This window comes from Phascolarctos cinereus, unplaced genomic scaffold (genome assembly GCF_003287225.1).
Source record: "Phascolarctos cinereus isolate Bilbo 61053 unplaced genomic scaffold, phaCin_HiC Scaffold_3;HRSCAF=262, whole genome shotgun sequence".
In the NCBI taxonomy this organism is placed as follows: Eukaryota; Metazoa; Chordata; class Mammalia; order Diprotodontia; family Phascolarctidae; genus Phascolarctos; species Phascolarctos cinereus.
This window is the reverse complement of record NW_027555736.1, coordinates 46,839,372-46,864,663: the sequence shown is the minus strand read 5'-3', so window position 1 is coordinate 46,864,663 and position 25,292 is coordinate 46,839,372. Positions and strand designations below refer to the sequence as shown.

At 46.7% G+C, this 25,292-nt stretch overlaps 1 protein-coding gene across 1 annotated transcript; it reads right to left on the bottom strand.

The window, feature by feature from the left end:
* Positions 1-8,160: 8,160 nt before the first annotated feature.
* Positions 8,161-14,324, bottom strand: LOC110214080 (immunoglobulin superfamily containing leucine-rich repeat protein 2-like). The gene is made up of 3 exons (XM_020994731.1): positions 14,136-14,324; positions 13,828-13,996; positions 8,161-12,076 (listed from the first exon to the last, which is right to left on the bottom strand). Exon 3 carries the CDS (start codon positions 12,066-12,068, stop codon positions 9,924-9,926), a length of 2,145 nt encoding a protein of 714 aa, XP_020850390.1. The 5' UTR covers positions 12,069-12,076; positions 13,828-13,996; positions 14,136-14,324; the 3' UTR covers positions 8,161-9,923.
* Positions 14,325-25,292: the final 10,968 nt, after the last annotated feature.

Sequence of the window (25,292 nt, the reverse complement as noted above, 5' to 3'; positions counted from 1 at the left end):
CTGCTAAATAAAAACATTTTCTTTTTCTTCAGTCCCCTTGGGCTGCGATCTCTCACTCCATCTTTCCACCGTGTCCTCTCAATGCTCACCAAACACACCCTCTGTTCCAGCCAGGCTGGCCAACTTACTGTTGCCTGAACACACCAGGCTCATTCCTTCCTCTGAGCCTTTGTGGGTCTCCACCACTTTCATTTGAAATGCCATCCCATCTCTTCTCTTCCTGTTTAAATCCTACCCATCAATCAGGGTCCTATTCAAGACTCATCTCCAGAGAGCCTACCTTGATTAAGCTAATCAGGGACATAGGGTTGAACACTCCCTTCTCTGACCTCCTGAAGCTAACAGAATAGGAACTTTACACATCCGTGATGCTTAATCATATCTTTCCTTGTGCTATTCTCTCATTGTCTCCTATTATTGAGTCTTCTCTCCATCCAGAGAGGGAGCTCTCCAGGCAGCATCTTCTCCTCCCATGTACCCCATAATACCAAGCATAGGGATGGTTGCCTTAACTTTCTTTTTCTTGCTGCTGGTCCCCACATGACCTTCTCTGTCAGGTGCATATTGCTGCATACCCTTACCTGTATAGCCAGGGAAATATCATTCCCTTTTGTCTGTTCATATAAACACCATAGGAAAAATTAATTTACCCTCAAGTGGACCTTCTTAAGTGCACAAAAAAAATTTGTTTTTTACCATCTCTGAGTGACTCCCTAGCACTATATTTACCCACCCCACCCCTATTCCTGATAGTGGCTGTATCTAACACTTATTCTCAGTTCCCAATGTCATCTCCCTCCCTCCCCACCCAGTAAATGGATTCTCCCTTTCCCCCACTTTACTGTCAAAATAAAAAGCATTGTGAGCTCCTAGACCACCCCTCCTGAGCCACTTTAAGCCTCTTTCTGTTTTCACTTATCCTTTTCTCACCCCCTCTCTGTTGCCCCATGAATTCTTCTTTCCCAAGGCTAACTGGCCCCACCTGAGCTCACTGTGCCCTCTTGTGTCTCTAAGGACTTTGTGCCATTGTCCAATTGCCTCTACTCTTTCTGGAATCTCCAGTCTCTCCTTTTCCATTAGCTCCTTCCTCTTTGCTTACAAATCCGTTCATATTGTCCTTATCCTTTGCCAAAATAAATCTTGCTTGACTCCAGAAGACAGAAATAGGAAAAATTATTAGAAATTAAAGAGTCTGATTTAAATTCAATATAAGAAAAGGAAAAAAGATCTTCTTAACAATTAGGGCTCCTCTAAAGTGAGGAGTGGCTGCCTCCAAAGGCAGTGAATCCCCCTTCACTGGGAGCTTCAGGTAAAGCTGGCTGACCCTTGTTGAGGGTTTCGTAAAAGATAATTTTGGTCAAGCATGGGTTGAGCCAGATGTAATAGGAGGTCACTTCTTGGCTCTTAGATTCTATGATGTTCTCTTCCTTTCCCTCACCATCCCCCATGCCATCACTCACCAAATTGTCAAGTCTGATCGATTCTTCCTCCACAGTATCTTGCATCCATTCCCTTCTTTCTATTGCCTTCACTACCACCGCAATTCAGTGTACCATCATCTCTCACTTGGACTACTTTAAGTTTCCTACCTGGTGTTTCTGTTTCTAACCTTCCCCTCACACCCAGGCTCAAACTGTCTCTCACATAATTTCCAGATTAATCCTGGTAACATATACATCTGATCATGTCATGAGGATGGTGATGTTTTAAAAACTTCAATGGATTGCTTTTGTCAGTAATATAAAAGGCAAACTCCTCATTCCCAGCATTCAAGATATGCTGGCTCCAACCAACCTTTCCAACCATATTTCACTTTACTGCCCTACCCCTTCACAGTATATTTCACACAAAGTGTTCTACTTTGAATTCCTTATGCACAATATTTCATCTCTCATCTCCATGCTTTTGAATAGGCTATTCACCCATGCCTGGAATGCTCTTCATCTTTACCTTTGCCCCTTGGAATCCCTAGCCCTCTTTCATACTCTGCTCAGGGGTCAGCTTCTACAGAAAACCTTTCCTGATTCCTCCCTCCCTCATTCATGACTTCATATTTATTTTGGCATATAGTTTACATTTGCTTATCTATGTATGTGTTGTCCACCTCCCCAGCCCCAGGTAGAATGTAAGCTCTGGCCCTTCTGAGACCTGTGTGATCCTGAACAAGTCACTTTCTTCGTCTAAGTTTTCCCATCTGTAATATGGAGGTAATAACAGCACCTAATAGGGTTGTTGTGAAGATAAAATGAGTTAACATGTGTAAAGCACTTTGTAAACATGGTTAGATAAATGCTAGCCCTCATCATTATCATCACCATCATCACCCCCACCATGGCATAGCACAATGCCTGGCACAAACGTTTATCGTTCCGTTGTTTGAGTTGTGTCTGACTCTTTGGGGTTTTCTTTGCAAAGATACTGTAGTGGTTTGACATTTCCTTCTTCAGTTCATTTTACAGATGAGGAAATGGAGGCAAACAGGATTAAATGACTTCCCCAGAGTCACACAGCTAGTAACTAGGTACTTAATAAAGGCTTGTTGAATGTATGCCTTCCTTCACTTACCAAAACAGAGTGCTCTAATCTCTTCCTGCCCTTTCCTGCCTCCACACATTTCTACAAGCTGCCCTTCCCCACCCCTGCTCCTTGGAATGCACTCTAAAAATGTAGAGATGTCTCTGCCTATTAAAAGTCTTACCTTCCTTTCAAGTCCTAGCTCAGGTGCCATCTCTTCATGAAGCCTTCCCTGATCTCCCCAGCCAGAAGTGATCCCTTCCCTCCAAATCTGTTATTCTTTAATAAGATCATAGATCTAGGACTGGAAGGAACCTCTGCTCTGAGGTCATCTAGTCCAACTCTAACATTTTGTATACAAACAAACTGAAATCCAGATAGATGAACTGACTTGTCCTCAGTCACACGAGTAGTAAGTTACAGAGATGGCCGCAGCTCTGTGCTCATCATTCAGCACTCTCTCCACTGTGTCTCTGTTTGATGGCCATATCTCACATACTTCTGTCAAATGTGTTGTTTGGTCTGGAGTACTTAGAATAGTGTCTACAAATAGTAGGTACTGAATGTGGGGTGTTAAATGAGAGAGAGAGAGAGAGAGAGAGAGAGAGAGAGAGAGAGAGAGAGAGAGAGAGAGAGAGAGAGAGAGAGAGAACTGCTCCCCTGAGCCCTGGGTGGGCAATTTTCAGGTCACTTCATTGGGTTAACACCCAACTATTTATTCATGGGGATGGCAGGTCATTGATGGGCTTTCTATTGATTTAAGATTCCATACCATACAATGGACCTACTCTCATCAACTGGTCATTTTGATTGTGCATCCCCCATCTGGCCAGAAGCCTTTGTCCACATTCCTTACTCCCCTCCCCAACAGGTCTCCGACCCCTCCTCTCATTGGCTTCAAAGAGAATTCTGCCTCCATCAGGGTTTTCTCCAAAGGGACTAGCTCAGCACATTTCAGCATCAATAACTCCATATTCATGGAGCTCTGACCTGTGTGTGCTCAGACCCGCAGCAGCTGCCCAGATGCTTTCTTCTCCTCTGCTCTCACAGGCTGTCTCTCTCAGTACATTAATGCTGGATGGACCCTTAGAGAATATGTAGTTCCAACCCCTCTCCTTACAGATGGAGAAACTGAGGTCACACAAAGACAAGAGACTTATCAAGGCCATAAGCTCAGTAAATGAAAGAAGCAGAAGGAAGTCTCCCAGCCTATCCTTCTTTCCCATGGTGCCATTTGGACTCATAGTGAAATAAACAAGTCATTAAGAAGATTTCTACCAGAATAACAATGCACATCTTCCTTTCTGAATGTGTTACACAACAGCCTTCCTGGTAGAGAAAAAGGTCTATTGAAGCAGTTCAAGTTAGGATACACAAGCTGTCCCTCTTTTTTTGGCTATAAGCACTGGAGTTAGGTGAGGCCAGGTAGGAAGCTGTTTAGGGGAGCCAAAACAAAGGACACTTTTTAATATTCCCTTTTAAAATGCACACATTTTAATATCAGCACATTTTATTCTTTTGGGTATGAAGGCATTTGGCTTCCTCACAAGTAAAACAAAGATGGGGGGGAACTAAGGGGTTCTTAACCTGGGGTCTGTGAATTTATTTAAAAAAATTTTGATAACTGCTTTTCAATGTAATTGGTTTTCTTTGTCAACCTATGTAATTTTTAAAAATACTTTTAAAAATGTTATTCTGAGAAGGGGTACACAGGTTTCACCAAACCAAAGGGATCCAGGACACAAAAGTGTACTATATTGACTAGACTAGCTCTGCCCTTTGCGCTTCCCATCTCTAACATTCTGTATTCTAGGATCCTTTCTACCTTTGACACTATAGGCTCAATGTTCTAATGTCTTCCCATGCTCTAACATTCTGACTCTATGATTTAATTTTCTGGTGTCAAGTGTTGTACATTACAGGAAAGACAGAGAGTCGTTGGTAGATAGTAATACATAGTGGGTACAATTATCAGACCTCTCCTGGGGCACACAGATACCTTGTTTTAGCTCCAGCGCAGCTCTTGAGCCTCTGGGATTCACCTCTCTCTCTTCAGTCCTTCCTGGCTTTTCTCTTTCTGCTCTCCTGCCACTTTCACTTTCTCCTTTCTCACTCCTATTCTTTCTCCTCCTTTCCTCCTTTTAATTCCCACCCTGGAGGAAAATCTGTGTCTCTTATCAAACCTCAAACCTATGAATGAGAAGGTCCCCATCTATGCCAAGAATGTCAAGAGCATATCCTGGGTGGCTTTTTGGGGGGAGGGGGAAGGATAATGGGGCTGGTATTTCCTTCATTGAAGAGAAAAAAAATCCTAAGAGTTTCTAACTCAAATCTTTTTCCATATGTCCTGACATATATAGAGATTGGTTTGTGAACTTGGGTCTGGGAATGTGTGTGGGGCTTTCAGTTACCCAAAATCTATGAGTGAACCAGCCTCTTGAACAGAACATCCTGTGTTGTTTTCATGGGAAAGAAAATACCTCACTCAGGTCCTAGGGGTGGAGAGGGAGTCACACAGATGAAGACTTAGGGAAAGAAAACTGTGCTTTTTGGCATAAATCCCAGTAAAAGAGGTAGACTGGTGAGAGGAATGTGGAAAGTGAGCAACAGAAAAACCAATAACTGGATAGGATAATAGGATCTAGCATAAGGGGTTTTTTATGTCCGATGAAGCCTCTGGACCCCTGTCATACACGTTTTTAAAGCCCTGGAATAAAATGCATAGGCTTACAAAGGAAACCAATCTTTTTGAAATACAGTTATCCCATGGCTAATGCAGAAATCTGTTTTGCATGTCTATACATATTTGTAATGAGTTTTATTTTTCTTCTCTTTTCATTGAGTGGGAGAGGGTAAAGAATTTGGAACTGAAAATAAAATTAAAGTGACTTTAAAAAATACAATAATTAAAATATATTTACAAACCAATAAAGTGCCCATATCCCAGGTTCAGAACCCCTGATTATTCTTGAGCTAAAAGGGAGAGATCATTTAGACCATATCCCCTAATTTTACATGTGAGGAACCTTAAGCCCAGAGAGGTGGCTCTCCTCAAACCACACAGGTAGTAAATAACAGAGCCAGGCAGGATTCAAATCGAGGTCCTCCAATTCCAAATCCAGCACTCATTCCACCATAACCATACTGACTGCCTAGATACATAACAGATAAAGACAAGAAGGGAACAGGAAGAAAGGGAGAAGTTGAGAGTGGGACAAGTTGGGGCCAATGCCAAACATCTGGATGAAAACTGAAAAGGTCCTATGAGAATTTAGATGTGTCTGGGTCATCAGCTGCATTTTTCCACTTCCCATTCAAATGTTTGTCCTTAGATGGGAATAGTCTCTGATGGCTAATGCATCTTGACCTCTTGAGCATATATTTCATGTGTGTACGTAGGAATTGAGACAGCAGATGGGTTAGCCATGGTCCTCCTCCCTTTGGTCATATATTCTATATATGCAGGTAGAATTTTGAAAAGTCATCTTCTTTATAAAAAATGCTGCCCCATTATTTGATCTGGCTAAGAGGTTTTCCCAAACACTCTCACAATTTCCCCCTTATGATCTTGTTAGTAAAACAACTGTCCAGGATTAGGACTCACTCTCTGTCTAGGATTAAGGGTTAATCAGTAGTGAGATAGGTCAGGCTGTGATTGGGGTTAGAGGTCAATTTGTAGCAAGATTTAGGGATCAAACTGTTGACAGAGGTATGCATCAACCTGTGGCTAATGTTACAGATCAGTCCTTGGCTACACTTAAGGAATTGGCTAGGGTCAGGGGTCAGTATTTTACCAGGGCAGTCTCTGATCAGGGTTAGGGAATAGACCTCAGGTGTAGATAGAAGTCAGTCTATATTGGAGCGAAGGGTAGGGGCCATGGAACAACATTCTTCATCTGCATGAAACTCTGGCCCAGGTGGTGATGACCTTGTCCTCTTGGCAAGTGGCCCTTTCCCTTCAACTTTCTAAGTTCCACAACTGTGTGACAAGGTGCACAGCCCAGGGCAGGACCCAAAGGGAGAATGCTTTTCTATGTAGCCTCTCCCCATTGAACTGTTCTTGGCCTGCTTATTTGAGCTTATATCTACAGTTTGGCCAAAAGAAGGATAAATGGAGGAAATCACTCCATAGGTGTGTATATGCTTGGAATGTGTATATGTGTGTATGGGAGTCTGTATGAGAAAGATCTGGGCTTTCTTCCTTTGCTCCCCTCCCCCATACCACTGAGCTTAAATTCACAGACCAGTCACAGGCCAAGCAAGCACAGAAGCTGCTTTTGTCTTGGCCAGCTTTCCATGCCTCCCGCTTTGTTTTTCTGTTTCTCGAGCCCCATTTGAAACCAACTCACTTATAAAGCTGTTAAATTGCTGTGTTTTTAATTGAGACAATGATACTGTATATGGGCACCCATAAATAAATCTGAGAAGAGCCAAAATGATCTCTCTCTCTCCTTTTCTTCTTTCATTCCCCTCTTTTCCTTCCTTCCCTCTCTTTCTCTCTTCTCCTTCCTCTTTTTCCTCCCTTACCATCCCTCTCCTTCCCTCCCTTCTTTCTCTCCATCTTTCCAATCCTCTCTTCTTCCCCTTCTGTTACCTTTTTCAGTGATCCTCCTTTTCTCCCTCACCTCTCCATATAAAAATCTGTGGGGAATTTATACAGCTCTATAACACCAAGAGCTATTCTCCAATAGACATAAAGGATATGAACAAAGTTCTCAAAAGAAGAAATATAAAATATTTCTACCTCATCTTAGCTGCTCTCTCTCTCTCTCTCTCTCTCTCTCTCTCTCTCTCTCTCTCTCTCTCTCTCTCTCTAACACAAACACAGGGTGAGAAAGTCACTATCCAGCTGAGAAACAGCATAGCTGTGTGTTTAGTAAGTGTCTACTTAAAGAGGTTGCTTATTTCTCAGAATTCTTACAAAAATATGATCCATGCTAACTAGGAGTTCATTTTAATCAACAAAAGGTTCTCTTTTGCTCTATAGAATGTTTGGTCTCAATAGCCAAATTCTCAGATGGAAAACAACTCCTATAGGATGGTTATTTTGCTCCAGGTTGCTGTTACATGCAGCGTCTTCGTCGATTAAACTCCTACTATCTTAGACCTTTGGAGCCGGAAGGGACTTTATGGTGAAAACAGAACTGAGACACACAAGACTCTGATTTGGGGGTGGATGGATGTAGTTGCTCAGAAGTTTTAGGTTTCATGCTTCCCAATATTTGTGACTCTCTGAAACCACTGACCCTACACTGTTAACCATCCACCCTCAATACTTGGAAGATGACCCAGCCCTTCCTTGGCACTTGAGGCCTTTTTTGGCTTCTGGTCACAGTGATTCCTTGGTGAGCTAGCCTCTGTTTCCCAAAACTACCCACATTGGTTCCACCCTAGTGCAATCTCAGAAGCTGGAGAAGCACTGAGTGGTGTCTTCTGGAAAGCCCAAGGAGGAATTAGTCTAAGTGGGCAGTTAGGAAAGGGATTGGGTAGAATGACTTCCACCTAGACGCAAATACCTGATCATATTAATGGATTGAAAAAACAACATGAAAATTATCCCAAAAAGAGAAAGAATATGGAAATCCCCCCTCCTCTTCCTTCCCCTAACCTCCTCCCTCTAAACAGAGTTTGAAAAGTCCGTTTTGAATCCATTTCTTTTATTGACTCTACACACAGAAGCGCTTTAGGAAAGGTCACTGATTTGATGGTTCGATAGAGAGGGAGGGAGGGTTGGTTGTACTCTTCGGTCCTTCCGGGGACGACCCCTAGACGAAGAGCTTGTGCTGGCTGAGCTGGGCAATGCGGGTGGTAGTTGAAATTTGTCTCAAGGCCAGAGAAAAATAGCCTCTCTCAAAACAAACAAATACAACAATATAACCCCCTCCCCCACATCCCACCAAACCTTAATATATACAGTTCTTTCTCTTAAGAAAGAAAGGAAAGCAAGACCCTCGAGCGCTTTCGGGACTGAGGACTGGCAAGGCTGAGCTAGACCCGGGTAGTCTCTGCGGCTGAACCTTCTTCTTCGCCTCCTCCCCTCCCCCCTTCCCAGCCCCTGCTAAGACTACAGGTTTACAATGAACAGGACCACATACTTTTGTTTCTAGAAATCACTCTAGCCTAGGAATACACATTTCTCTAATACAGTTCTCAGTAGGGAATATCATATCTATTTGGAGGGATAGGGAGGAAGGGTGGGGCGGGACGCCGAGATCCACAAAAGAACAGAGATTCTTTTCTCCGTCCTTCATCCATTTCTATATACAGATATTTTGTGCCAAACAAATTTAAAGCACTCGCGGTTGAAGATTAGTCCAAGCCACAAATACAAACAAAGACACACACCTTCCGAGTCGCGGGCTCAGTGTGGCAGACCCAACTCTGTTTCACATCTAGTTGATTCCCAGGTGAGAGGAATCGAGTGGGGAGGGGGTATTCTGGGGGCTCTTTCTAAACTCACTCTTTTCACTGTTCCCAAACAGCCCTTGCTCGGGGGGACCTTTTGAGTTATCTCCCCAGTGGGGGCGCGTGAGTACAGCAGGTACTGGACCTGTCCAGCGCGGAAACCTCCTGAAACTCAAAGACAGTTACAACGAAATACACAATGGGAGCTAACTCACACATTCCTGGACAGTTGGGCGTGATCGGATAGACTCCCGGTTTTAAGGGAAAGAAGGGAGAAAGAGAGAGTGGGGGAGGCAAGGATGGGGGGAAAATTGAGAGGGGAACACAGGTGAATGAATGAAATGAATGAATGAAAGACCCTTATTTCCCATCAGGCTGGGAAGCGGGGTGTTAGCACCAGATCCAACAGCGTCATGATTTTCCTTTTAAAAAGTAATACAAATCTTAAAATCAAAAGGAGTGGTGAGTTGTAACTTGTCCCAGTCTGCAACCCCCCGTTCGTTTCTTTCTGTTGCAAATGGTTGAGGTGGAGATGGAAGGAGGAGAACACGGAACTTAGATTTTGTTCCCTTCAAAGCCATGGAAGGAAGGAAAGGGATATATATTTTTTTCTTTTTGTTTTAAAATTTCAAAAGGGCTTTGGGGCCCGGTCTTTAGGGAGTAAGTGCACCTGCTTTAAAAGGAAAGCAGCTAGAAATGAGATGGGGAAGGATGGTTCAATCAGAAAGGCTCCCGGGTGTGGGAGGCTGAGCCTCCCGGGACTGGGCGGAGGAGCCATCTGAGTGGAAAGGGCGGACGAACTCTATTCCCCGCTATCCGACTGCATGCCGAGAATTTTAGGTCAGTACCCCCGGGCAACCTTATTTACACTGTTAAGGTGAAATGCTTTAGAGCGTGTCTTATCCCTCCCCCCACCCCGTTTTCTTTTGTTTCCCAATGTCCAAGGTTGGGGGTCAGGCAGGAATTGAGGAGGTGGAAAGGAGGGGGAGGAGGGGAGAGGAAAGTCAACGTTCTGTCTGCCTATAGTTTCCATTAATTTCCTGGGCGATATCAACCGCCTCAGCCCCCAGTGGCAACCGGTCGCTGTACTCCGAACTTGCCTCAAACTCCTCCTGGTTGGCCTTGGACTGGGACTCCGGAAGGGAGCCGGCCACTAGGCTCTCGTCCCTCTCCAATCCTCCACCCACCTCTTCCTCCTCCTGATCATCCTCTTCCTCCTCCCCTACTCTTGTCCTAGCCCTGCTCCCAGGTCCAGTCCCCTCTCCCACCCCGGGACCAGAGTCTGTGGGACTGTAATTCTTCTCAGACTCCAAGTAGGAAGCGCGGGGGTCGAAGTCGGCAGCGATGTGCTTCTCCATCTGGTCAGGGTTCTGCGCCTTCATGATGAGCCTGTAGGTCTTGCCCTGGTACTTGGAGAGAAGATGGCAACACGTGGCCCCCAGCAGAGGCACAGTGGCCAGCGCCAGAAGGAAGACACTGACCACCACTATGATGACTAGGGAGGGCACTTCTTTCTTGGTGGTGAACACGACCTGCACCTGGCACGCCTCGCCCACGTAAGTGAGGCACACCGAGTAGTTGGTGCCCGGGCTCAGGCCTTGGAACCAGTAGGAATTGACGCCCTCCTCAATCCGGGACCACTGCACTACTGCGTGGCCGCCCTCAGCGCACAGGTAGAGCATTCGCAGGTGCCTCTTCTCTGGCCTGACCGCGAACGGAGTCAGCTGTACTTTGGCCTCTCGCTCGGACACGTCAAGTGCGATCACTCCCAGGTCGAAGGCATGGGGCTTAAGGTCCGCGCTCTGGTTAAAGGCGTGGTTGGACACGTACATTGTAGGGTCCCCCTGGCCACAGCGCCGCTCAAATGGCGGTGGCCGAAAGGGGTCTTCTTCTGCCTCCGCCTCCACCTCGACATCCTCCAGGACCTCGGGGGTCCGTGCAGCTGACGCCCTGCCCTGCCCTCCCCAGGGACCCCGGCCTTTGGTCCTCTCCTCGCCCTTGGAGGTCAGGACGCTATTGCCATATCCCTTGCCAGACGCTTTGCGATCTCCTCCTGAGCCTTTGCTGCCCAGGCCCGGGAGCTCACCTCTGGGCGAAGCCGGGGGGTGTTTCTGCGGTCCGGCCACCGCCACGCTCACCGACGTCTCATTACTGCCCAGCTCGTTGTCTGCCCGGCATGTGTAGGTGCCCTCTTCCTTTTTGCTCAGGTGCGGGATAAGCAAGGTGCCATTGGCGAAGGCTAGGAAGCGCTGTGGAGAGCGCGGGGGTATCTCCTCCCCGGCCTCGCTGGCGTTGGGTTGCTCGATGAGCAGCGCGCCGCCAACCGTCTCGATCCTCCACTGGATCAGCGGCATGGGGTGGCCGGTGGCGATGCAGTGCAGGGCCAGGGCCAGGCCATCCTGGAGCTCTGCTCCGTCTACGTTGGGCTGATAACTAAGGCGCACTGTGGGCGGCGCGCACTGCAGCGCCGGGAGGCTACCCAGGGCGATGCCTTTGAGGTTTGGGGGAGAGGCACACGTGATGGACTCCCGCTCGGGGATGGAGATGAGAGTGTTCTCCGCCCACGCCTTGAGCCACAGAAGGCGGCACGTGCAGTCGAAGGGGTTGTTATAAATCTGCAGGTGCGACAGCGAGGTGAGCGCGTCGAAGGTGCCCTCGGCTATGAAGCTGAAGTGATTGTTGTTGATGCGCAGAGAGCGCAGGTCGCGCAGGTTGCGGAAGGCGTCGGCCGGCAGCGCCGCCATGCGGTTATTGTTCATCTTGAGCAGCTGCAGGGCGCTCAAGTTGCGCAGGTCAGCCCAGGGGAAGTCAACGATCTGGTTGTGGCTGATGTCCAGGTTCTTGAGCTGGACCAGAACCGCTAGGGCCCCTGGCTCGATGGCGCTAATCTCGTTGTGGGACAGCCACAGAGACGTGACCTGCGTGACTTCGGCGAAGGCTCCCTGACGCAAGGAGGTGATCTTGTTGGCAGACAAGCTAAGCGTGGTCACGTTGGCAGGGAGCCCTGACGGCACCTCCTGCAGGTCTTTGTACGCGCAGTCGGCGAACTGGTGCGCGTACTTGTCCACGCAAGCGCAGGGTTCGGTGCAGCCGTGGGCGGCCCCCAGCAGCGCCCACACCAGCCACAGGCCCCGCAAAGACGCCGCCATCGTGTCTCCTGCAAAGAGGGGAGGAAAGGGGAAGTCACCGGATTATAGAATGTATAGTTGGAAGGGACTGCAAGGTTAGATCGTCCAACACTATTATTTGTCAGATGAGAAAACTGAGGTCCAGAAGGGGTACAGTGACTTTGCACAGGTAGGACAGCCAGGTCTTTGATTCCCAATTCGGTCCCTTCCATTACATCAAGCAAAGGGCAATGCACTGCGCCAGTCCTGCTCCAGTTGGAAACAAATTTCCTATCTTATCCTCGTCTTGATCACTTCCCCTTATGTCTCCCACCCCAACTGTCGAGGCTGTCCTAGAGCTGTTGCTGGTATAGGTCCCATTCGCGACAGCCCTGATTCCGAGAGATACGTGAAGGGGGGCTGAAAATGGCTGGGAATCTAATAAGGTTTCTGCGCAACTCATCCTGTTCCCCTCCCCCTTTCCAGGCCCTTGTCCCAGCTCCCGCCTCACGCCACCCACAGTCTTCTGCTGGATCGAGCCTGAGTTTCCATGCTAGTGTCCAAGTCAAGTCCCACGGCGCCTCTCCACTGAGCTGATGCTAAGGCGGAGTGTGCTACCTGGCGCCGAAAGCTTTCCCCAAGGGTTAGCCTGGCGCTATCTGAGCATCTCTCTTCCCCAGCTAATGGTAAGGGATGTGGGAGGTGGGGTGATGGGGCAGCTAGAAGAAGAATTTCTTTCTGCTGGAATTTATGAGATTCAGAGAAGCTCCATAAAGGAGGGGAGGGCGGCTCTCCTTTAAATACACAAAAACAGTGTCGTTGTCCTTGACTTCCTCTTTCGCTTTGTAGCATGTACAAACATACATATAAACACACGACGCATGTTCACACTGATACAATCACAAATACATGCACATGCCCCCAGATGCAGACGCACACAAACGCAAGTCTAGATATCGCACATGCATGCACACACCCTTCTACATACCAATGTTAAGTAAAAACACAATATTCGCAGTGACTACATTTTTGTCCTCTTAACGCAACCGACCAGAAAACATAAAAACTTAGGGCAGAAAGACAGCCCTCCCCCTCATTCCCACCCCCGTGAAACCCCAGTGGGTGGGAACGTTCAGCCGCTGTCCTGGAATACACCCCCTTAGTTCTCCCTTGGTGCTTAAAGACCCCCTGTTGCAGCCTTCTGGCATCGCAGGCTCCCGGGTTGGAAGAACCAGTGTCCATCTGTCAAATCGGCTGGTTCTTTCGCTTAAGGGGCTCCGGGACTGTAAGGCTTGGGGAAAAGAGGAACAAGGTACTTATTTCTTAGACCCAAAAAACCTGCTTCCCCCCCCCCCATTTTTTCAATGGAGCAATGTCTTTACTCACCCACCAGAGCTGGAGGAGGATATGCGAAGCCTCACTCCGCTTAACAGAGTCTATGTCCAGCTCTGTACCGCTCCAGGGCTAGCTTATCTGAAGCGGTTCCAGGATGTTTGCTGGTCCGAGTTGGAAAATCCGTTACCCCCTTTCCCCTACCCAAATGTCTCCTATCTCCTTCCTCCTTCACCAGAGCAAACCTCCTTCGTCCAGTCTTGGCAGTGTCTCTCTGTCCCTCTCCATACACCCCGGAGGCCCTTCAGCCCCCTATGTCCCTGCTCCGGGTCCCCGCTTCCAGGGAGTCGCCCGGGCCAAGTCCACACACAAAGATAGACCTTCAAGCACCCGCCGTGTGCGCTGTCCAGGGTCCTTCCCACGCCCCAGAACCGCACCTGGCTCAGCGTCGTACTGGGGACCTGCTCACCTGTTTCGCTTCAGGTCCCCGAGCTCTCACTGCTGTTGGGGAGCGATGAGGCCCAGATTCCCCGGGGACTCGGACCCCCAACTAGATGCTGAGTTGCGAAGTACGGACGCCGGCGGAGAAGGTCTTCCTGCATCTGTTGCTGCTGTGACGGCGGCCGCCTAGTCTCGGTCTGTGAGAACACCAGGTCCACGTTTTGGGGGTAGGAAGGAAAAAAGAAAGATAGGAATTGAGGGAGTCTCTGGGTTCCTCCAGCCGCCTGCCCCCCAACTCTAGTGCAGTCACTTTTGCCCCCTCCCCCCAAATCCCACCTTTTGGCTGGCAGCAAGCTGCAGTCAGAGCGCGCTCCCGAGGCCAGCGGGGACGCGCCTAGCCTCTCCCACCTCCTGCATATTCTGCGTGTGTTAAAGCTGTAGGGACCCTCACCAAAGCCAATGTAATATTTATCACATCAGTATGTTTTCGTGCTCACTGCCATCTTACAGAGCCCAGCCGCCAGCTCCCCCCCCCCGCCCCAACACACAGATATTCTGCGAGTACATTGGATCTGCTCACTGATTGAATGCAAACAGCTTTTAATCGCTTTAGCTCGTGAGATAAACCATCTTTGAGGAATTTGGGGGAAGGAGGGGCTCAGGAAGGGGTAGGGTGTTTGTGTCTTTAAACTCTTTATTAAAACAAAAACAAAACAAAACAAACGCACCAAAAAATCTTGACTGGATTCTGGATTAGAAAAATAATGGATGGAGATCTACATTTCAGCTCCCCATCCCCAGTTCAAGTGAAGTCTTTTATTTCCCCCTTCTCTGCTCCCTCCTCCTTCCATTCTCCCTTTCTCCCTCTCTCCCTCCCTTCAGCCCCCACTCCATTCTCTTCGAAGCCACATTCAACATGATGCATAATTGATTGTGTTAGGAGAGAGTTCATCTTCCCTCCCTTCTATTTTTGTCTAGAACCTGGCAATTTCGACTTTCCGACCTTCTCCTCTCCTCCCCCACCCCAATAGATACAAAGGCACACCCAAAAGCATCCCATGCTGAGAACAGCTTGATGGAGGAAGACGAGGAAGAAGTGAGTTTTCTCTTTGAGGCCCTCATTCTCCCTTGTTTCTCCTCATTCTCTTTCAAGCCAGATTCCTGGCAACACATCTTTTGTTTTCAAAGTCCAATTTAACCCAGGAGGTGATGTCTTATAAACACACTCCGGGAGATGTACAGCGAATGCTGTGTGGTGGGGACAAGGAGGAGGGTAGGCAGAGAACTCAGATCTAGACCAAGATAGAGGCCGAGAGCAGGGCTAGTTCAACATTCACTGAGAAAAAGAACCTTGGACACATACCCTGTGTCCATCCCACCCAAGGCCTATCAGGGGCCATCTAAGGTTCTACTAGTAGCTTGCTCGTTGTGGGTGTAGATTCTGGATCGGTGAGCCTGCCTCTCTTACTCGCTCCCTCCGCTCCCTCTGGCTGTGTATCCAAGCTATGTAAATGTGGATGTAGGGGAATGCCTAGTTATAACGTAGCTGCTTCTTAATTGAATGTCCTCAACCAGCGGATCTCCTCCTCTTGTCTCGCCTTTGCACTTTCCCTGGGCGCACACTGAAGGCTGGCTCTTGCTTCCCCAGACACACACAACGATACATATTGACACAGCCGCTTACACACATCTAAACAGCACAATCACAGGAGCACAGTCGTTTAGGTTCACACAATCTCATTTAAGCTCACCTACATTCACTCCCACAGTCGCAGTTGTTCATACACACGTACACTACCTGCTAACCACACATACCAACGCCCACCCGCGCCCACACCCACGCCCACATTCATCTTACTGCAGGCGCAATCCATTTTCTCCTTCTGTTACACACAATCACACATACATACCCAGTCATATAATAACAATAACTCACATTTATAAGGCATATCACAAAGTGCCGGGAGATTGTTGTAGGCATCAAAGTGGAGTCGGAAGAGCACAGCATTTGAATTGTATTTGAAATGGGATCTGGGTTCGAATCCTAGGTTTATTTTTTTTTCCATTTACTATGCTATGACCTTGAGCAAGTCATCCACTTCTCTGGGCTTCAGTCTTCTTATCTGTAAAGTGGGTGAGGGGGTTCGACTAGATGGCCTGTAAAGCCCCTTCCAGTTCTAGAACTATGTTTCTATAAGGTAGATAGTGCAAATATCAGCCCCATTTTATTGTTGAGGAAACAGGTATTCAGAGAAATTAAATGCCTAGTCAAAAGTCAGGCAGTAAATCTCAGAGAAGCCCTTTGACTCAAGCCCAAAGCTCTTTTCACCCAATCAAACCCCCTTTAGACATGCCACCATAAAAACTCCTCTCCCGTGCCAGGTAAATAAGCCTGACAAAAAGAGACGAACCACAGTGCTAGGTTACAATTACAGGGTGAAAGAAATGACTCCAGGGAGGTTTTTACAGGTGGGCGGGATGGAAACAGGTGTCAATCAGTAGCCCCACTACAGTGTGGTTACTACAGGCCTGCCTACTCAGCAGGCCGATTACTTCGGTGCTGAACTGGTGAATTCAGAAGTCAGCTGGCTCGCTGAGGGATCCAGCTTCCAGAGTGGAGTGCACAGCTGAGGCTATCTATGAACCCAAAATGGGCAGGGATGGAGAAAGAGTCGGCACTGCTGCTCCGGCGATGAATGAGCTCTTCTGGGGCATACGGGGTATTATACCCCTCAGGAGCTAAGTGGAAAGGTACTGACGCAGCTAGGTTGGTTTTCTAACCGCATATCATCCCTCCTCGGGTGGTCTTGAAGGACATTTGTGCGGAAGCTGATCCCCGAGAAACAAAAACTTAAAAATGAGGGAGGTGATTGTCTTATCTCTGCTGAGGGGGTGAGGGAGGTGGGTTAGAAGGAGGAAGGTGTAGGAGTCCAGAACGAATTAGGTCTGTGTCTTTTGTACGAGTCACTATACTGTCCTGCGCGCATAGACTTTGCCGAAACATTTCTACAAAGGGATTGGAAGGCGATCAGCTAATGAGTGTTAATACATCGTTCTCCATCCGTCAGACCCGGTGATGCTACCTATTAAGCCTTTACCCCTCTCCCCACCGCCATGTCCCAGCTAGCTCACTTTCATATAAGACAGGCTACTGCTTCTGTAAGGAGAGACGTGAGCCAGCGTGTACAGGCTTTCCTACACCCCTCATTTGTCTATTACATCCGTGTGTGTCAATGTTCCTGCGTAGCGACGTAAGGGGTAAACAGCACCCCTATACACATGCACCCGCAGGCATAGTGAATACTCTTCCTCCCTCAAGATGAAGTCACTGCGATCACACACGTGCGCATAGCCCCCCGGCCCCGACCCGCTCTTAATCAATAGAGCATCTGCCAATTTTGTTTGGTGTCTAAGAAGATCAATATTCCAGGCTATGCAGCAGCGTATTTGAATGCTTAGCATTTTAATGACCAAGATAGGGGCGGGGGAGGGAAGTAAGAAAAGAGCTGAGGAGAGTTTTTGTTTTCTTTCTTAGTCTAGGGAGACCATCCTGAACCTGGGTTTCTGGAGATTCTTTGTACAATAAATAAGAACACACACTCGGGCACAAACGCACTCGCATACACCCATGCGCGCGCACCCCCCGAAGTCGCCGAGTGAGGCAGGTCATAGTGAATCAGTTTCTTCCCTGAGCCGCTTCATCAAATCTTCAGCCTTCCGTGGCCCCCTCCAGTTTTCAAGGCCCGGGAAAGGGGGATATATAGCCTTGCACAAGGATAAAGAGAGAAAAAAAAATGGCCCAGAGCCCGGCGTCGTGGGAGTCCTGGGTCAGCTAGGTCTCTGTCCCCTGTCCCTCACCAGGGAACCGTCGACCTTTCCACTTCCCTTCTCTTCCTCAGCCAGTCAGCCAACCCGGGAGAGAATGGCCTCAGGTGTGTCAAAGGTTTTTCTTTTCTTTACTGTGGCCCTAGGCGCTATCCCTGCTTTCCACCTCTCTTCCAACCAGGGAAGCTCGAAGGTTCTGGGGGTAGGGATAGGGCTGAAAGGGTAAAGGGGATGGAGAGCTGTCCTGTACCCAGTTCGGAGTAGTCACTTGGGCCGGAGCTAGGTATTTTTGTCTCTTTGCTCAGCTCTGGACTGAGCTGCACTTGCTCGCCCTTTACTCAGACAGGGAGAGAAAGAACCAAACCTCGGCTAGTTGTGTGTGTGCAGGATGGCAGGATGGGTGTGGGAGTAACTGGGGAACCAGGAAAGTCTGGATCGCTGGGTGTCCAACTGTGGCTCAAGACACTGGAAAGGGACTGGAGTCGGGGTACACACTCAGGGTGGAGCCAGGCTAGTCAGGACTATGCTTCGATAGAGGTACCCAGGAGAGCGAAGTCTGCCCAGCTTTTCTTGGCTACCCGAGAGCTCTCTGACTCGTTACAGGTTTTGTAAAGCATTTATCTCTAAACCTTAGCCACCTTTTGCGACGGGACAGTGATAGCAAAGGTGCCGGATACTCAGCAACAAGGGATCTTGGTTTCCAGCCCTGGGTTCGGCTTCCCTGGTGCGCGGGAGACAAGAGATGTCCCTGTTCTGGAGATGGCTCTCAAACCAGATAGGCGAACGTATGAGAACCGCCCTTATTTAGCGCGGCTAGCCTTCTGCGTCCTGGCCCTGCGCCGCGGGGCCCAGCGGGAGCCGGAGAGAGGAGTGAAAGGGCCAGACTGAAAGAAAGAAGCGAGATTGGGGGGAGACTGATAGAAATGAAAGTGGGGAGGGGAAATTCAGGTCCCAGCGCCTTCCTTTAAAAAGCTTTTCCTGGTTCTCTGCCCTTGTCGGTTTTACTCCCTCAGCCCTGGATTGGCTCCTTGGTCAGTTACCCTGTGGCCCAGAGAGCCTCTCTATTAGATAAGTTGTCCTTAAGGAGAAACAAGGCTGTTTCCCAGGCCCGTAGGGAGAGGGAAGGGTCCACGTTGGTCCTCAGAGTTCTCTTAAAATAATTTTTTGTTTTCGTGGTTGCAAAAGAGGTTTTAAGGCGTTCTAGGTCAAGCTAAACTGCGGTAAAGGCAGGTTGGCAACCTGGCAAAACCTTCTTCTGGCCAAAATGAGGGACGGATGAAGATGAATGTGAATATGAAAAGAGGGAGGTGGGGGGATTATGGCTGTGTGAACAAAGCCAGAGAGTCGGAGGGAGCACTCCAGAGGTCATTCAGGCCTTCCTCCTGCCTCCTTATCTAATCCAGCTCAGTATCTCTATTCTTACTTCTATTCTGTCCTCTCTCTTTCCCGCGTCTTCAGACAGAAAGCCGTTCTTTGCCGCCCCCCACCTCCAATTCTGAGATCATCGAGACTTAAATATGTGTTTGTCAAAGCTGTCGCTTAAATAGCCTGAAGGCTCGGGAAAGGGATTCCTGGGTTCTCTTCTACAGTTCCATTGCTGGCTGGGTTGGGACCTAGAAGGGGCGCCTAGAAAATGCCTGTCTGCCTGCAGAACGAACAAGAGCTATTATTATGCTAATATCCTTCCTTATTATTAAGGCAGAGAAAAGAAATAACCGAATAGCGCATCTTTCTCCCACCCTCACCCGAGCCTTTGGCTTTCCTTATAAAGACGCAACAGCGGAAAATACAATGGATGTGAAGTCACAGTCCTTGTCACTTAACCTCACCGGCCTTCCCTTTCTTCGCCTGTAAAATAAAGGGGGTGGATTCTGTAGTAGGTGTATTCTGAGGTCTCTTGCAACGCTAAATCTGTGGTCCTCTGAAATAATGAATAACATATCCTTTCCTCTACCTTATCCCAGCCTCTGAATTTCCTCATGCAAGAGGAAAACAGTATTACCAGGGACATCATGCTCTTCTGAAGTCTGAGAACCTGGGTTCAAACGCATGCTTTGCAACTTAAAACGTGTAGGAGGTGGGTAAGTCTCTTGGTCTCAGTTTCCCTGAGTTTACGTTTTCCCCCCTGAAATCCCTTTCAGCTCTAAATCTGACAATCTGAGTTTTCGCCTTTATGTTCGTTCGTTTTTGTTGGTGGTGGCTGCTTTTTGTTTTTTTAACCAGCGCCGAAATTCAGGAAAGCTCTAACTCCCCGGGCTCCAGGAGTTAGGAATAAGGGGATAACCAGAAAATTCGAACAAAGAGAAACAGCCAGAGGGAGAATCATTGAATTATGGTGGAGAGCCGCCGGTCAATTTGGCCAGAGCTTTGCCGCCACCGTCAGCCTCCCCAGTAACCTGGAAGTGAAGAGAAGGAAAAGGAGGGAAGGAGGAAAGGAGGGAGGATGGTGTTAAATATAAAACGGAATCCAGCTAATGTCTCCTGGACAAGGATCCGGCAAGCGGCTAGAGCCTGGCTATTTGTCTGCCTGTAGGCCGGTTTTCCTATTCTCGTTCGCCTGAATCCTACAGCTTTCCCGGCCCGTAGCCGGTGCGCCCTCTGGCGGAGGCATACGGCCAGCAAATCTCGCCAAAGAATCGTTCTGGGAAACGCTTAGATGATCCATACCTTGAGGGCTGGAGTGGACTGGTGGTTCGTGTCCCCTGCTGGAGTGAGGGGAGTGAAGAGGAAAGATTTTTGTTCCTAGAGCCTGGAGGAGGCCCTGGCAGAGAAAGTGATGTAAGTGGCATCCCTCCTGGGCATCCAGAGCTCGGAAACAAGTGCGCAAAAGGCGTAGCTGAGTGGTTCTGGGCCTGAGGGAGGGGCCTGGAAGAGGGGTCCTGAGACAGCCTCATCTGGCTACTGGCAATGCGCAGCCCTCAAGTCTCCCCGCGGACACGTTCAGGCTGTGGCTTTAAAGAGGGATTTTAAATGCACAGACACGGGAAAGCCAAATCCCCTTTTCAAGGAGGGATTGCATCTTAGCTCCTTTTCAGCCCCAGCCATCCTCCTCTACCCCCTTTGCGGCAGGGCCAACACTGGGGTCAAATCTCAGTAGAAGGTGCCCTTATGGAACCAAAACACGAGTCATGCAGGCAACTGAATCATAGGCCAAAAAGAGTCAGAGCCAGAATGGAACTTAGAGGTCAGAGCTGGAAAAGACTTATGCGGTCCTTTCATCCACTCCTTTAATTTTACACAAGAAGATGCTGAGATTCAGAGAGGTGAAGAAATTTTCTCAAGGTGACATTAACTAGGAAGTGGCAAGGCTGGATCTGGAACCCAGATCTCCGGACTTCCAACTCAGTATTCTCTTCATTTCATGCTGAATGTGAAAGGAGGGGGTAGAGCACATGTCCATCCCTTATTACCAAAACCTGTTAATTCCAGAACTGGAATCTTTTGCAAGCCAAGAAATTGGAAACTTAGATGGGTCATAAAATTTAGAACCCTAATAATAACAAATATACAAACATTCCAATACATGTCCTGTTTCTTTTACCATAGCATTGGAAATACATGAACAATTTTTTTCCCAGTAAACTAGAACTTCAGGTGTGACTCATGGTCACTTGCAGTGCTTTTATAGATAGGACTTGTAGATTTGGGGCATGGAGGGGTGGGGAAAGGTATGTCTGCTAAAGAATAAAATAATTGATATGGTTTAACCCAGGAGTGGGGAACCTGCAGCCTCGAGGCCACATGTGGCCTTCTAGGTCCTCAGGTGTGGCCTTTTGACTGAGTCCAAGTTTTACAGAACAAATCCTTTTATTAAGGAGATTTGTTCTGTGAAGTTTGGATTCAGTCAAAGGGCCACACTTGAGGACCTAGAAGGCTGAATGTGGCCTTGAGACCGAAGGTTTCCTACCCCTGGTTTAGCTCATATCCCAGAGAAATTCTTTAAACACATCAATTACACACCAGTCTTTGTTAACTCTTGACAATAGAAACTTCAAAAACTGTTGCGTCAATTGGGCAGCCAGTTTTGAGTAACTGTAATTTGTTTATGAAGGACCATTCCCATAGGCTATTAGACACCTCATCAATTATTTACCAGCCAGGCTAATTTATCCAGGTCTCTTTCCCTGCTCAGCAGCCTTCAGTGGCTTCCTATTGCCTGTAGGTTCAAATACAACCTCATTAACCTGGTATTTAAAGCCTTCCACAATCCGATTTCTATCTATTCGGTTTTTTTTAAAAGTCTTATTGGTGTATTTTGTTTTTACGTTGCAAATACAGATTATTGCTCCCATTTTGTGAAAAGGCTTTTGTAACATAGTAAAGCAGTTAAGTAAAACTAAGAATCCAGTGATCTCATCTGAAAGGTCATGCAGCGTTTCCCATTTGTAACACACCTTCACCTCTCTCTATTTTTAAAAAAATGAACAGAAATCTGTTTTTGCTCCCTTCCACTCCCAGTGGAAAGAAAAGAAAAACATTTTTTTTTTTTGGTAACAAATATGAAAAGTCAATCAAAATAAATTCTCTCAGTGGCTGTGTGTGTGTGTGTGCATACTTGGCTGCATATATATATATACATATGTGTGTATATACCTGTGTGTATGGAGATTCTCTCTCTCTCCTGATGAAGCTGATTCATTGAAGACTCCTACCCTGTTCCAATCAGTATCAATCCATTTGATATAATTGTAAGTTCAGGCCCCAGAGCTGTGAGCTGCAGATGGTAAGATCATTTTTGTCACCATGGGAAGCTGGATGGAGGCCCTCCCCCCTTGTTATTCCATGTCCCGGTGATCAAGCCTAGTGTTGAAGATGTGACTCAACTACATGAAAAATCCCCCCCAGTTATTTTGGTACCTCTGGCCCATTCTCTCTTGTCCAGCATGAGCAGGTGCCCATCTTGTGACATCTTACGACCAACTAATCAGTGGAGATATTCCTTACTCTGCCCAACTCATGACTCTGTTGATATATCGTTTTGCTTATTTCAGCCTGTGCATCATATGTCAACCAATGAAATGATTCTGTTGTTGATTGTTTGCATATTGAGTCCTTTAAAACAGGGCCCTGGGAGGAGGGGGTGAGGTCCACTTCATCAGAGGGGACCATGGATCCTTTAATAAAGTACCATTGACTCAGAGCTTTGCTTCAGTTTCTCTTATTGTAGATTTGATGATTTTCATCCCCACATAAATAGCAACTCTGCTGGGGCAGCTATGCATGGACCCCAATCTCTGCTGGCTGGCCTCTGCAAGTGACCCAAAGAGGAAGCACACAGAGGGTCGAATTTTTGCTGATGGCTCTCCTACAGACACTGGCCCTGGGAGGCTGGACTCCCCTCACTATCTGTACTCAGATTCTCTGAGCCTGAGGTAAGTCTCCTCAAGAGTCTGTGAGTCTGTCTTGATTTACCCTAAATTCATTTTCTTTAAGAAGGGTCCCTGATTGAGGTAACAGGGATTATTTGAATTTGTGACTAATCTGTCCAAATTTATAAGCTCTGGAGGACTCAAATTCCATTTTTTATAAAATTATATGGCCATAATTTTAACTTTTTTTTTTTAACATAGGCTACTGTTTTTCTTTCCTCTGTTTTTCTTATTTTCGTTTGTTAAGACCAGAGAGATTTAGCAGTGGAATTGCTAGTTCCTCATTTTCAGCTAGCTAGCCACCATTGCTAGACAGGTAATTTTAAAACTTCCTGTTAGCAGGGTTAAAACAGATTTTTTTTTTGTCTTTAAATTCTTTTTACAAGGAGTAAACAAATAATTCTCAATAGAGAAACCTCTCAAATTGGTTGGGGGGGGATCTTTTGGGGCCTTAGGGGAGAGATTTCCAACCCCAGCAGTAAGCTGTCAAGGCTTTGACCATCCCGGGAACAATCCCACCCTCTTTTGACCTGAGAAGGCTTATTTTAGTTTTATAGATATGAGGAAAGGAAAAGGTTACTTTCACTTACATTTACTTAGGATTAAGTCAGAGCTAAATTTTCAGGAAGTTTTAAAGGAAAGTAGTTATAAATTTTGCTGAATATTCCCTTATTAAGCACCTTTAGGCACTAGTTGACCAATCTTAGGACCCTAGAGGTTAAGCCCAGAAATTAAGAATTGGAAGTATTGGAGAAATTGTCAAAGGAGATCCCTGAATATTACAATGTTAGCTGTAGGAAAGACTCCGATATAGGCTATTGGAAATTATCTTCCTTGATTTATTATGAGGCCTGGGAAAAGGGTGAACTCCCTGCCCAGGGCGGATATCTGAGGGAGGTAATCTCTATTCACCTTCAGTTGGGGAACTTCTCAGAAGGAATAGCCAAAAAGGTGTGTAGCTCAGGAACCTAGTCCAGTTCTCTCAAGGGAAATTCCTCCAAAGAGTGGCACTAGAATGAGAGAGGTTGGCATGAGAGGAGAAATGCATCCTACAGGATCCCCATTATGGCCTGGGAAAAGAGTGGACTCTTTGTCTGGGGGGTGGGGATAATGAAAGAAAGAACTATTAAGTGGTGTGAAGTTTGGTTTGAGAATACAAAAGGTTTAGGAGCTTGTTTTGGCCAAAGCATGGAACTTTTGGTTACTTAGAAAGTTATGGAATTTTATTGAATAACCTCCCAAATCACCTTAGAATACATGTACTACTGATATTGCTTAATCCTTCATCAGTCTCAGTTTTTCTTCCTGTGATTATACTTTGGCAAAAAAGTTTAGAGGAATGGAACTTGAACTTCTATCTATTCTTCTATCTATTAGAGGCTTGTTCTAAATACAAAGTACACTTTAAATGAGTGAACCCAATTGGCAAAGGCAAATTAGACTGGAGCAATTTGTATTGCTACTAAATTACATGTTTTATTGATAAGATTCTAAAAGCATTAATATATAATTAGGAAACAGAAGAATTATCTTAGGCTGATGGCAGGACCCCAGCCACAAGCCGGTGGTGAGTTCTACACTACCAAACTCCGTAGAGCTCAGCGAAAATAACAGCAACAAACCAAATTTACCTATCAGTTATTCCTTAAAAGGGACCTTTACAATGACCGAGGGTTGAGTTAAAGCTGAAGTTTGCATTTTAAGAGCTGTCTTAATAGTCATGAGATATGTGCAGGAAAGATTCAGTGAAATAGGCATTCAGGAAAGTGTTAAAATAAGAAAAAAACCTTAAGAAATAGTATAGGAGAAATTGGATTAAAATTCTTGTGAGTTTAAATAATCCCACAATTCAGAATTAAAAAAAAGAAGAAACACATTTGCTAAGTTTAAAGAAGTTTCAGCTAAGCAGTCTCTGAGTCTAAAATTTTGGGGTATCGATCTGTGAAATGGATTTTAATTTTAGTATAGAATAAAGGTATACTTTAAAAACTGTACTCAAAGTTGAGATAAGTTTATTGTAGGAAAGAATTTTTATTATTAGAAAACAGAATAAGGAAATCTTAGACCATCTTCAGAAAAGAATAAAAATGGGCAGAATTGGGGTTCATTTATCTTTCCATTGTTTACTGCTTTTAAACAGGCAACCTGAGGGTACCAAGCAAGTCCTGATTAGGGATCCCAGACTGAAGGTGATTTGCAAAGTGCTCCCAGAAAAAGAGAACTTGTTTTGAAATCAGAAGGCAATTGAAGCTAAGTGGAAGCTTAATGATACTACTGCAATTTCAGTCAATTATTTAAG

What these genes read in the sequence shown, in the direction of transcription:
- LOC110214080 (XM_020994731.1), bottom strand. Translation starts at nt 12,068, where the DNA reads ATGGCGGCGTCTTTGCGGGGCCTGTGGCTGGTGTGGGCGCTGCTGGGG.